Source organism: Astyanax mexicanus, chromosome 13, assembly GCF_023375975.1.
Source record: "Astyanax mexicanus isolate ESR-SI-001 chromosome 13, AstMex3_surface, whole genome shotgun sequence".
Classification (NCBI taxonomy): domain Eukaryota; kingdom Metazoa; phylum Chordata; class Actinopteri; order Characiformes; family Acestrorhamphidae; genus Astyanax; species Astyanax mexicanus.
The window spans coordinates 30,763,183-30,776,567 of NC_064420.1; the positions used below are offsets into that span (position 1 = coordinate 30,763,183).

The window sequence follows — 13,385 nt, forward strand, 5'->3', positions numbered from 1 at the left end:
GGATTTTTGGCCTGTCTTCCTAAAAGAGGCCCATCCACAAAGGGCCAGTGTTTATTTTAGCCATGCAGAAGCAAATGTCTTCAGTTTTTTTTTAAACTGGGGTCAGGTTTTTACAGCTTTTACAGCTTCTTATCTAGGTTAGCCTCTCTTGTGGTGACACGTTTATGCGTGGGCTTTTAAAAGCAAGGCTACTCCCTCACTGCCCAAGATATCTTGGGAGAGCATTTGATGGTTTCTGGACTCTAGAGGAGGCTAGCAAGCCAGCATGTCCACGCGCCACGGTGCCAGCCCCCATATTGGTTGCTTCTGCGCCGGCACCCTGGCCCAATTCAGTCCCTACACTAAGCCAATCGTGTTTCCTAGCCAGTGGTCCCAGCTGCTTCCATCTCCAAGCCAGTGCTTCCTGCTGTGCCGGTCCCCCCAGTTCCAGTGCAACAAGTTCCTTCAGTGCCAGCTCCCCGGGTTCCTTTCATGCACCAGTTTCTGTGGTGAACTGCTGGTCGCCTGCACCAGAGGCAGCTTCAAGGTTATCCATCTCTATAAATGACCTTTAATATTTGTGCTTTCAGAAGTGGAGTTCATATTTATAAAGTTTTAAGAGTTCAGAAATCAATATTTGGTGGAATAACCCTGGTTTTTAATCACAGTTTTCATGCATCTTGGCATGTTCTCCTCCACCAGTCTTACACACTGCTTTTGGATAACTTTATGCCACTTTTCTGCCACTGGTGCAGAAATTCAAGCAGTTCAGCTTGGTTTGATGGCTTGAGATCATCCATCGTCCTCTTGAATATATTCCAGAGGTTTTCAATTTGGTCAAACCAAAATAATTTTTAAGTGGTCTCTTATTTTTTTCCAGAGCTGTATTTAGGTGGGGAGGTGCACATCAGGCTACGTGCACCTGATGTGCATCTAGTTTCATCACACATTAAACAATTGAAGAAGAAAAAGAATACAGCAGTATGGCCACAAATGCTTATGCTACAGACTCCTGACTGCTGTATCTACTGTAACTGTAGATTAATTAACCTGTACTTATAAACTTATAGGGCGTCTAATTTCCTCCAGTGAACAGTGATTGGACACAGTGTTTAAAAAAACTTCAGCAGCACTGCTGTGTCTGATCTACTCATACTTTCAGAGTCCAACACACACTGCTATAAACACTACCAACATGCCACCATGATCCAAGATTCAAATAGTACCCGCTCTGCCACTGTTGATCAGGAGATTGCTGGCTCGAATCCTGGCCATGCAGCCTGCCATCAGCTGCCAGAGCCCTGAGAAAGCACAATTGTTTATGCTCTCTCTGGTGCTCTTTCCCCTCATCACTTCAAAGGGTGATGTCGATCAGCACAAGGCATCTGTGAGCTGAAGTATTGGAACCAAGTTGCTGTGCTTTCCTCCAAGCGCACTGTGATGCTACTTAGCAATGCTGCATCTGCAGCAGTTCAAAAAGAGGCGGTGGCTGACTTCACATGTATTGGAGGAGGCATGTGCTAGTCTTCACCCTCCTAGTGTTATGTCTTTAAATGTATCTTTAAATAAGGAACTACAAAGTGCTCCTATATGGAAAAAGAAGCTGCAAAATATAGCTATTTATGTATAAATCAGGAGGTGGTCATAGTATTTCGATTGGACTGTGTATTTAAACAACAATGCAGTATTTTCTCAATCATCATGGTAACAGGCAATGGTCAAAATATGTGTTACATGTTGTTTTAATCCCATGGCTAGCACTTACAAAGCTGTAAAACATTAAGAACTTTTTTTTTTTTATTCAATGAGTGAAATATTTAATGCTGTAATAATACAACATGTATACAATATACAACAAAGAAATACATTATATTTCACAAAATAAATGTTTAAAAAATTTGGCAAATACACTTTTCACAATATTACAACTGCAAATATCAGCACAACAAAACAATGAGATACTCTAATACAATATTTAATAGCATCTACGGTATAGTTCAGTACTAATGAATCTGTTAATAAAAATCTTTATCACAGCAAATGAATAGGCCTCGCAGTGTGACCTTAACCTAATTAAACTTCCTCGTCTTCCTGCACGTTTCCTACTGCAGCTAATTAATCCGTCGCGTAGTCCCTTCTGAGTATCCGCTTCGTCACAATAATGCCTCGTTAACTCGTATTATCAGCCTATAAATATACTAGTAATTAATCAATCTAGCAGAAATGCTAAGACAATAATTTCACATGCTGTACCAATAATATCACACATTAGCCTGCATTAAATAAGGAGAAAAGTGCACTCAAGTGCAGTGTGGGGTGTGTTCGCATCTATTAGCATGCTCTTTGGTTAATTCCAGGTGTGAAAAAAAGATTTGTCCTTGGTGGTTTTAGCACCCTTTAGGCAGGTGTTACTAGGAAAGGGATTTTAATTAGATAATTTGCCTTGCTTCTTAGTCACAGTTCATTTTGGAAATGTCACGTATTACCATTCATTAAAAAGTGTGCTGCAGCTGCATTAGTATTAAGTGCTAAGAAGTATAGTTAAAAAAGCACAGTTACAACTGTTTCCTATATTGAGGTCCCACCTATCATGGAAGTTCAATGAATTTTCCGTATTTAAATAGGGGCTCCCTAATGCCTGTAAATGATATTCAATGTCCCAGAATTCCTCTTTAAAAGCAAGCAAGTGAGAGAGAGAGTGCACATGTAAAAAAAAAAAAAAAAAAAAAAAAAAAAAACCTTGACCAGCATCACTATCACGGCATAAATATCACAACTGCATCACTACCCCAGTGTTAGTCACAAGACATTACCTTCAGGTCCCCTCACATTTAAAAATGAGCTAATATATAATCTATATGTTAAGGCTCCAAAAAGCAAGGCAAGATCACATGGAATGGAACATAAACAAAAACAGATATCATATATATATATTTTTCTACTACACAGCACCTTTTTTTTTTCAAAAATAAAGAGGATTCCTATTGTTGAAATGATAATGACAATTATATATGTGAGGTACAGTATAGTTAGTTCTGCGCTGATATGGTAAAAAAAAAAAAAGAAAAAAAAGCTGTATCTGTATCTAGTGCTGGGTGTTCATTTCCTACTTCATTTCTGAGTTGATGGTTTTGGTGAAAATGAGTGAAACCTGTAGAGTTTATTGGGTTTCTGAGTTTGTTCATGTGTTTCTCTATATCACATATATTTGGCACTTAAGGCTGCTAGCTAGTGGACTGTTACAGTTTTTGTGGATAGTTGGTTGTTTCACACACTGTAAACCCGAACAGTACAAGTTTGATAAATTAAATAGGTTGTAATAACTCAAAAACAAGTAAGAAGTTAATTTGACTCAAATTTTCAACATAATCTGTACTATTTTAACATTTTAAGGTTTTTGTGCTCAATCATTTTAATTTGTCTGTGTCACTGAACTCAAATAATTTTACAGCAATGCCACCTGACCTGACGAAGCTCCTCCTACACATTCTCCTGGGCAAGTGCGCCATACTTGCTCTGCTCGCTTCAGGCGGGCATTTTGTTTTTTGGGCTCCTGAATGAGGTGAGTTATCTGGTGATTTTGCCCCATATTCATATTTTACTGGTGTTTTAGCTACCTCGTGTACTACATTGAATATTTAATGCATTATTTGCTAATATTTATGTATGTATAAACCATCTCCACCATCTCAATGGTGGAAACTGATAGCTAGCTAGCTAAAGTAGCTAACGCTAACTAGCTAGCTAAACTAGCTAGCTAAACTAGCTAACGCTAACTAGCTAGCTAAACTAGTAGAAGCCAGCATATTAATATTTAATTCATTATTTTTCATTGTCTCAGAGTTTACATTGCTGAATCAGCTGTGCATATATTTTAAATGTCGTGGGGTAACATTAGCTAAAATTGTTAGCTAGCTAGCTAGCGCTAACGTTAGCTTACTAGCTAGCAGGCCCCTATTACGGCCACCCCTTATTTTCAGCTAGCTAAGCCTTCTTGTCAGGCCACTTCCCGCCTTAAGATGAGACAAAACGTTCATACATTTAAATGTTGGGGGGTAACATTGGTTAAAATCGTTATATAAAAATAGAAAAGTTTATTAAAATGTATTATTAATTTTAAAAAGCTATCGCTAATAGGGCTTCTGGCGCTAGCTTAGCTTAGCTTAGCTAGCTAGCCCCAGATGCTTTATAGCTGAGCCAGCTCCCGCCTTTAACCCCTTTCTTTTATTTTTTTTTAACCTCTTAACACGCCCTGGCCCGCCGGAGGGCCAGAAATTTATAATATTTCATATGTAGTTTTGTTTCTGAATAGTTATGAACAGTTATAGGCTCAATATAGATATACAATATACCATTTAAAGCTTAAAATCTCTGCTTTTCACTTATTTAGCATATTTAGCAGTATATCCTTTAAGAAAATAAACATTTAGGGCGAAAAATGCCTTGGTTGGGATTTTAATAATTATTATTAATCATATTTGCGTTTATCGTTCATCCATTACAAATTTAATCAAAAACAAACAAAAATATTACAAACTCGTGTGGGTGATGTTCTGGAACGCTGGCCTGCCTTAAAAGTAGATTCACAGGTAAAAATATTTTCCTTACTACACTAATTCAATATCTTGTATCAGATTTATAGCAGATACTGTCCTTTCTTTCATGGCCACTGTGTGTACCAAAATTTGTGCGTAGTGATCGTATCTTTTTACCCATATTTACAGTATGGTAGAGAAATTTGCATATTTTCCAATAAATGTGATATGAACGTGTTTGCCAGTATTTTTTTTCTCTACAGGACAACATGCACTACGCACATATATTCTGACCTGAACTTTTTTTTTTTGCAGATCTGTGCAGAATTTCATAGAATTACAAACGTCAACCTAAAAAACCACTTCTATGCTGAGTTGGACAGACATGCCCCTCATCTTCTGAGCTTGTTCAGGATTAAAGCAGGACGTGCTGGAAAAGTGTCTGAAGTTTGGTGTCAGCTCTTCAGAATATATGACCTCCAGGTCAGTTGGTTGCACTTTGTGATACCTGAATAATATGCTATGGTGTATTATAGCATTTGTTTGATTACATTTCATTTATAAATACATGGTTATAGTATAACGTAATCATAGTGGAGTGTGGCTGTAATGACAAGCATGACCAAAAGTTAAAAAATGTTTTCATGCTTAAGGAGCAAGTTGATGTGCATGTCAGACGTGCTGCTGTCCTCCGCGCTCTTCCTGCCTATCTTCATGAGGACGACTCCAGTTTTCTGAAGACGTGGAATGTAAGTAAGCATGCTGTTTTGTTAATCATAAAATCAATTGTAATAATGGTTATTAGTATCCAACCTAATCTGCATGATGACAAGGACATTTTTGTTTTTGTGTAGAACTTTGAGCAGCGAACCAATGATATAGATTACATCCACACAGATAATAAATACAGAGAATAAGTAATATAATGTACTCAGTTACAAGGAGTCACACTAAATAAAAAGAAATGGACAGTCCTGCTTGAGCAGTTTTTTATTTATTTTTATTTTTTTAACAAAATGGGGAAGACAAAATTGTCAGGGTCTTGATCTTTAACCCATATCCACCACCTAGACACAGCTCCACTGTGCAAAAGAGGTATAATTGACAAGGCTAAATGCAAGACATCCATCCAAACACCCATAATAGAGATGAACCGATGTGGGAATTTTGAGCCGATATCCAATATTACACATGTGCTTAAGTTAATACATTTTAAAGTAGCACTGCCAGTGTTGGCCAATTGTAGCAGCACATCCAGCATCACTTGGTACTTTTCCAGCCTACAATAAATATCCGTTTGAAATATTGGCAAGTATCAGCCATCATGGCTTCATGTTTTTTAAAAAGGCAGTTATCTGTCTAACGATATATCTACGAATTTCTACTAACAAAACTTGTGATGTTATCACTACCATAGGGGCAACAGCAATCTAAAGCTAAATTATTCAATAATAGCAAATAAAATATTGTAATTTACCATGTAAATATTTTTTATCTAAAATTTCCCCAAAGTGAATTCCAGCATGTTTAATTCTGTAGAAAACCTGTAAAAAAATCCATGGTGTTTCTTGTCCACTTTAACCTCAATTTCTCTTCTCTGGAAGGCAGATTAAAGCTATTTCTTCTTTTCTTCATTGACGTGTACCTACATTTTAAATAAATTTGTCTGTAGGCTTATGTAGCTGATACTCTAATCCATGTTATAAAATCTGAATAAAAAATATATTGGGGGTGCAAAACATTGTGATACGATATGATATCAATGATATTTTCTTGCCCTTCTTCAAGCAGTAAAAAAACTCTAACTAGGCCTGGTGCATAATTTCGTTATCGATTTATCATACGATAAACATGACAATCGTTTTTGACAACATTGATAATAGCATAGTGTTTATTTGCATGTGTAAGTGAAGACTTTTAAACAGGTACACTGTTTCTCCTGTCTGCTCCATCTGAGATAGGAGAGTAGGAAGTGAACATGTGTAAATCAAATATAATTATTTGGTAAATATGATCTGATGCGCTACCCAAAAATTAGGATCCTTTCTGATCAATTTGGAAGGAGAGCTCATTAACGTGATTGAGCTGACTTAATTTTAAAACAATCAAATATACGTAATATGTATATTTGTGTACACAAATACGTGATAAATGTTTCTCATGATTAATCCTGGGACTATATCATCCATAAAAAATTACATGACAATTATAAAATGTCCAAATGTTTGTTTATACATACACCAGTTGATGTCACGTTTTATGTTTTATTTTATGCTATGATGTTATGTAGTCTTTAGATTTTTTTTTTCCTTTGGAAATATAAAGTAACACAATACATCTCTCTTCAGGTGTCCCAATCTGATGAACCCGACATTGATGACATGCCAATTGGTCTCCTCTCAATCAGTGCCAATTCAACTGATGCCACGCCATTCTGTCCAGAGAGGATTGCAGTTGTGCTTGAGGGTAACATTGTTATCGAACACCCCACATTAGCTGATGCATTTGTCACGCTTTTTGGACTTATGTACGCACTGCATCTAAGTTACCCAAAAGAGTTAGCAAACACTTTTGACTTCACCCAGAAAGTCTTGATGGGACTGGAGGATGGAAAGTTGAGGCCCAGAGTGTTGACCCTTAAAAACGAGCTGTTGGCAGTGGAGTAAATTGAAGTATGAAGAAATGTTACACCGTTGCTAATTCATGCAAGTGTCTGGACATGGTTCAGTTATTACATTCAGTCCCATGTGTCCAGCCATGTTATGTTAGAGTTTGGTTTTCTGATTGCTGAAGGGAGTAGTGCACAGAAGTGTTCAGCGCTCTGCTCATCACTACCAGCAGGACTCTCAATCTGCTGAAAGCAATGCCATAAAAGCTTCTGTAAGGATCCCAATACTTTTTATACCTATGTATTGTATGTGTTCTTGGTTTTACTTGCAGAAAAAAACAGTTTTACCAGTGCAAAACCGGTGGAGAGCAGGTAGCGTGGCCCAAATGTTATTTTCTTGTTCAATTTTAAAGGAATAATAAGAAAGAAATGAGCGCTAGTGTTATGAGTTACTTTCTTGCGTTAAACTTCAATTTTAAATTTTAATGATTTTCATTAACACATATCAATGTGTGCCAAATTGGAATTGAATGTCAGACAAAAATGATACATATTAGGAAAAATTGTATTTGGTCCATTTTACCTGCTGTATGAATGTAGCCAGTGCTGTACATTTTCTACTGCTATGATCATCAAGTTTATTTTGTGTTAACTAGACTGAACTATGAGTGGAGGTTGTGTTAAAATTAGTCTGGTGTTGTGTTAAAAAAATGTCAGGGGAGTAAAGATGATTTTGATGATTCAATAATATTATGCCCAAAAGTACAAATTATATTAATGGGACTATTATTCACCAGATGCAGAAAAAAAACTGTCCAGTGACTGTCCAGTTTTTTTTTTAAACTATGTAATTTAAACACACAAAACTGTCCCTTACACCAGGGGTGTCGACTCTGTCCACATTGGGCTGGTGTGACTGCAGGTTGTTTTTTTTTCCTGCAAAGCAGAAGCTCATGTTCTTATTTGTTTGAAGACTGACTAATGGATTAAACTAGTAGAATCAGGTGTGTTGCTGGTTGGTTTGAATAAAAATCTGCAGCCACACTGGGCCAATATGGAGAGGTTTAGCAACCCTGCCTTACGCTGTCAAAATGTATTTATTAATTGCCCTGTAGAAATTTTCCAAAATGACCATACCATAATAAGTTTTTTTCTCTCCCTCTCTCCTGTGAAGTTGCATTGGACAGCAATGATGTTCAACTTGGTTTTAGTGAGTTACTCTTGAAGTGGGATTTTTTTTAATGTATTTTATTAATTTATTTTTGCATTGCTACACAAAACCCCTAATGCGTCATTCTGCAAAAACAATGAATTATTAGAGGAACGGATTTTTTTTTTTTTTTTTTTGGTGCTCACTTTTTCTATTAGAGAAGGCACACTTTAGAAATCCTTGTGTTAAAAGGCTGTATAATTAAGCTTATATATATATATATATATATATATATATATATATATATATATATATATATATATATATATATATATATATATATTTATTGTTGTGACCTGATTATTTGACACATTTTCTTATACTTTTTTTTTTTTTCGTATTCTCCACTTCTAAAAATGATTGATCCATTTCCTCAGGCATTTCCTTATGTACTGTTTGTGATTAATTCAAGTAATTTCTATTTTTATAGTTTTTCATTGTATGTGTAAATAAAAAGTTAGTTAACTGTTGACATATTTGTTTTTATTTTAAAATGTGTTCAAGTAAATACAGGGGTTGGACAATGAAACTGAAACACCTGGTTTTAGACCACAGACTTGCTGTCCTTGTCACAGATGCGTAAACGTAACTGAACCTTCACACTCTGCTCTTACTGGTGCAATGTGCAATTAATGAAGATTGGACATCAGGCTGCTCCAATTTAACCATGAAACCTCCCACACTAAAATAAGGACAGGTGTTTCAGTTTCATTGTCTAACCCCTGTACATTTCTAACAGGTTCAAAAAAACTTTTTTAAACTACTGTGAATTAGTTTTTTTTTGTTGTTGTTGTTTTAACGAGAAATGTTTTCAAGTAAATGCAATAAAAAGATTTCGTTACCTATACATTATTTAATTGTGTACTTTGAACTTAAAATTATCTAGTAATAACTCAATAAAAAGTATTTATTTAGATTACAAGTGTAAGGTAATGTAACTTAAAATTACTTTGTAGAAGGTACTTAAATAAGAAAGTTTATTCTACTAAAAATTGTAAGTTCATATAGCTTTAAATTTTTTAGTACAAGGTACTTAAATAAGAGAGTTTCTTCTATGTAAAATTGCAAGTTATTATAACTTAAAATTATTTAGTAAATGGTACTTAAATAAAACAGTTTCTTTAACTTACAAAGTTGAGTTACTATCAATTAATAATTTTTATGTAATCAGTTTCACCAAATTTTTTGAGTTTACTTAACTTATTGGGTTTTACAGTGCAGTAACTAAATATGATACAGTCATATGAAAAAGTTTGGGCACCCCTATTAATCTTAATCATTTTTAGTTCTAAATATTTGGGTGTTTGCAACAGCCATTTCAGTTTGATATATCTAATAACTGATGGACACAGTAATATTTCAGGATTGAAAATGTGCAATATGCATTAAACCAAAATTTGACCGGTGCAAAAGTATGGGCACCCTTGTCATTTTATTGATTTGAATACTCCTAACTACTTTTTACTTACTGAAGCACAAAATTGGTTTGGTAACCTCATTGAGCTTCATAGCCAGGTGTATCCAATCATGAGAAAAGGTATTTAAGGTGGCCAATTGCAAGTTGTTCTCCTATTTGAATCTCCTCTGAAGAGTGGCATCATGGGCTCATCAAAACAACTCTCAAATGATCTAAAAACAAAGACTGTTCAACATAGTTGTTCAGGAGAAGGATACAAAAAGTTGTCTCAGAGATTTAACCTGTCAGTTTCCACTGTGAGGAACATAGTGAGGAGATGGAAGACCACAGGGACAGTTCTTGTTAAGCCCAGAAGTGGCAGGCCAAGAAAAATATCAGAAAGGCAGAGAAGAAGAATGGTGAGAACAGTCAAGGACAATCCACAGACCACCTCCAAAGAGCAGCAGCATCATCTTGCTGCAGATGGTGTCACTGTGCATCGGTCAACAATACAGCGCACTTTGCACAAGGAGAAGCTGTATGGGAGAGTGATGCCAAAGAAGCCATTTCTGCAAGCACGCCACAAACAGAGTCGCCTGAAATATGCAAAAGCTTGGGTGCCCAAACTTTTTCATATGACTGTATATATATATATATATATATATATATATATATATATATATATATATATATATATATATATATATATATATATATATATATATGTGTGTGTGTGTGTGTTATATGTAACTAAGCACTAATATACAAACTAGCAAACCCATTCTAAAAATGAATTAAAACTAACTGAATTTTTTTGGAAGAAAATTAAACTGTAATGAAAAGTTCTAAACTATTAAAACCAGGTTTTCTCTTAGTGTACATCCAAAAATTGCCTAATTTGCATCCAAATATTGTAAACTAACAATAACAGCAATAACACCAGCTTTACTAAAATTAAGCATATAACTAACATTCACTTAAATATCTAAGAAATGCATGCAAATATTCCATATACCAAATAGTTTCCCACATAGTTTGCTAAGAATTTCAGCATCAGTCTGTCTTTTATTAACTTTTCTTCAGTTTTCTTTTTCAATGCGCTTTTCTCCAGTCTATCAGTATGATGTAATAATAACTCTCCTTCTCTCACTGTGGCCAATCCACTCCTGCGATGTTATTGATGGTAATGTACCCTCTCATGCTTTATTGCTTAATTATCTCACAGTCGCACATGAATATTTAAGAAATGGGAAATTGCTGGAAGGTTGGGGCTGCGGTAGTCCCGATCTTCTGCATCTGTTTGATGCAGTAGTTTAAAGCACTGCTTAAGCTAATGCTGCGTTTTTATCACAGCAAGACAAATCAATTCCCTGGACAACTGCTGACTGCTTTTGTAAAAAAAGAATGCTGTTAAAATACAAGAAAACTAAATGTGTGTGCAGATTTGTAAGATAATTCTGAGGCACATGTTTTATAATACATAGAAAATATTGAATCTTGAGGGTTTAGACCATGTGAAGCATCATTTAGTGGTCTGCAGACCTTTCTTAGAGGGAGTTAGTCCATAGTGGACCAGTACCTACTCTTGATATTCAATTGAAGGTGCTCCTGAGGGAGCATGAGCCTGTGTGTAATGGCTATTTTAACTACATTGAAATGCTATGTGCAAAAGTTAAAATCATAAAAAATATATTATATGACCCCGTACCGCCAGTCACTGTCTGTCTGCCTGCCACTGACTGTAGTTCTCCTAAAAGAGACTCAATTTCCCAAAATGCACCTGCATTCCAGCTCACCTTGCTATTGAGATTGCTTACACCTGGACTCTGCTGTATAAATAGCCCCTGCTTTCACCTACTCCTCATTTTACATTAAATCTATTTTACATAGTTCTTCTAACTCGTGTTCTCTTTGTGTTTGACCTTTTGTTTCTGACCCATTTTGCTCTCTCGCTTTCTCTTTTGCTTAGCCTTTAGTTTGTTAGCTAATTCAGTACTGACCTATTTTAGTTTTTTTGACCATCCCTTTGCTTTGCCCTTTTTTACCTTGTTTTGGATAAACTGTGTATGACCTCTTTGTCTGCGCACTCTGGTATGTTGTTTGTTTATGCTGCCATTTGTGTTCTTGACCCTGCTTGTCCCTGACTATTCTTATACAGCCAACCCCTTCTTTAATAAATTATATGTTTTGTATCTGCACTTGTCTGACCTGTGTTTAAAAAACAGCTTAAATCTTAAAAAAAGAAAAGTAAAAATTAGAAGCTAAATCATGTTTTTTAAATAATAGATTTACACATTACATAATCATATAGAAACTTAAAAGTAATCTTCAGTTTAATCAGTCTGATAAATCTCAAGCCAAATGCAGATAAAATAGCATTGTTATGGTTGTTATGAAAAAAGGCCCATAATACATTGAACCCACATTAAACTAAGATAATGCAAGAATTATTATATTTTTAACAAAGAAAATACTACATTTGTGGGTTTTGTGGGTCGTTTGTACAGCCACCTTCCCAGCTAACAGTTTTTTGTTAGTAGAATGTTTTCTAAATGTTACAGTTAGTCTTCTTAGAACGTTAAATCAGCCAGGTTTTCTGGATGTGCTTAGAACTATTTTTTTCAGGGAATGTTTCCAGAAGGTTCCTGGATCATCATTTCTGGACCCTTTTCAAAATGTTGCCAAACATTCTTACAATGTTCTCTGTTAGCTGGATTACTGGTGACCTTCTTATGAACCTTAATTTGTAATTTAAGTCTGAAAAATCTCTGTTTGGAGGACTATGTTAGCCTAACGCTAGGTTACACCTACCCCTTTATGCCAATAAGTATGCCAATAAGGGACACCATACCTCCAAGTGTGAATGTTCAAAAGGGAGTGTGGTGATATTCAATCCTGGGTTCTTTGGTGTAAGTATTTGGACAGCGGCATAGTTTTTGCAAATTTGCCTTCAGACCTTCTGCTTTAATTTAGGGGATTTTTTTTTTATCCATTGACCTTTTAGGAATTACAGCTATTTGTCACATGCTCCCATTTTCACAGACTCAAAATAAGATGGACAGTTGACTGATTCATGGCCAGGTGTGACCTGTTCCCTCATTATTCCATGATAAATTAGGGACAGCAAAGGTCAGAATTTGATTCCGAGTGATGAATTAGCATGTGGTAGCTGTTCACAGGAGCTTTAAACATGCAGAAAAGAGAGGTGTTATTGATGCTTGAAGTGACGGAGGTCATCATTAGGCTGAAAAGACACAATATAGAAGTGGAAAAATCAATAATCTGCTTCATTCTTTTTTTAAATAAATATTTATTACTAAATGTGATCTAAAAGTGATCCCTTTACACAAGGAGGCTGAAGACTGGCACATGCCTCCTCCAATACAAACTCAGCTACTGCCTCTTTTTAAACTGTAGCTGATGCAGCATTGCCGAATAGCATCACAGAGCTCTCTGAGGAAAGCGCAGCAACTCGGTTCCGATATATCAGCTCACAGACGCCTTGTGCTGATCAACATCACCCTAGAAGTAATAAGGGGAAAGAGCACCATCTACCCACCCAGAAAGAACAAGGCCAATTGTGCTCTCTCAGGGCTCCGGCAGCTGATGGCAAGCTGCATGACCAGGATTCGCACCAGCGATCTCCTGATCATAGAC

General features: G+C 35.9%; 1 protein-coding gene across 1 annotated transcript; it reads left to right on the forward strand.

Annotated features, from left to right (window-relative positions):
• The first annotated feature begins 265 nt into the window (after positions 1-265).
• On the forward strand, positions 266-7,808 carry LOC125806739 (uncharacterized). Its single transcript, XM_049486354.1, has 5 exons — positions 266-462; positions 3,454-3,541; positions 4,830-4,997; positions 5,168-5,263; positions 6,863-7,808. The coding sequence occupies exons 1-5, from the start codon at positions 266-268 to the stop codon at positions 7,178-7,180; spliced, it is 867 nt and encodes a 288-aa protein (XP_049342311.1). The 3' UTR covers positions 7,181-7,808.
• Positions 7,809-13,385: the final 5,577 nt, after the last annotated feature.

Coding starts and splice junctions, on each gene's coding strand:
- LOC125806739 (XM_049486354.1), top strand. CDS start 266: ATGTCCACGCGCCACGGTGCCAGCCCCCATATTGGTTGCTTCTGCGCC. Junction 463..3,453: donor CTTCAGTGCCAGCTCCCCGG/GTTCCTTTCATG, acceptor GACCTGACGAAG/CTCCTCCTACACATTCTCCT. Junction 4,998..5,167: donor TCAGAATATATGACCTCCAG/GTCAGTTGGTTG, acceptor TTCATGCTTAAG/GAGCAAGTTGATGTGCATGT.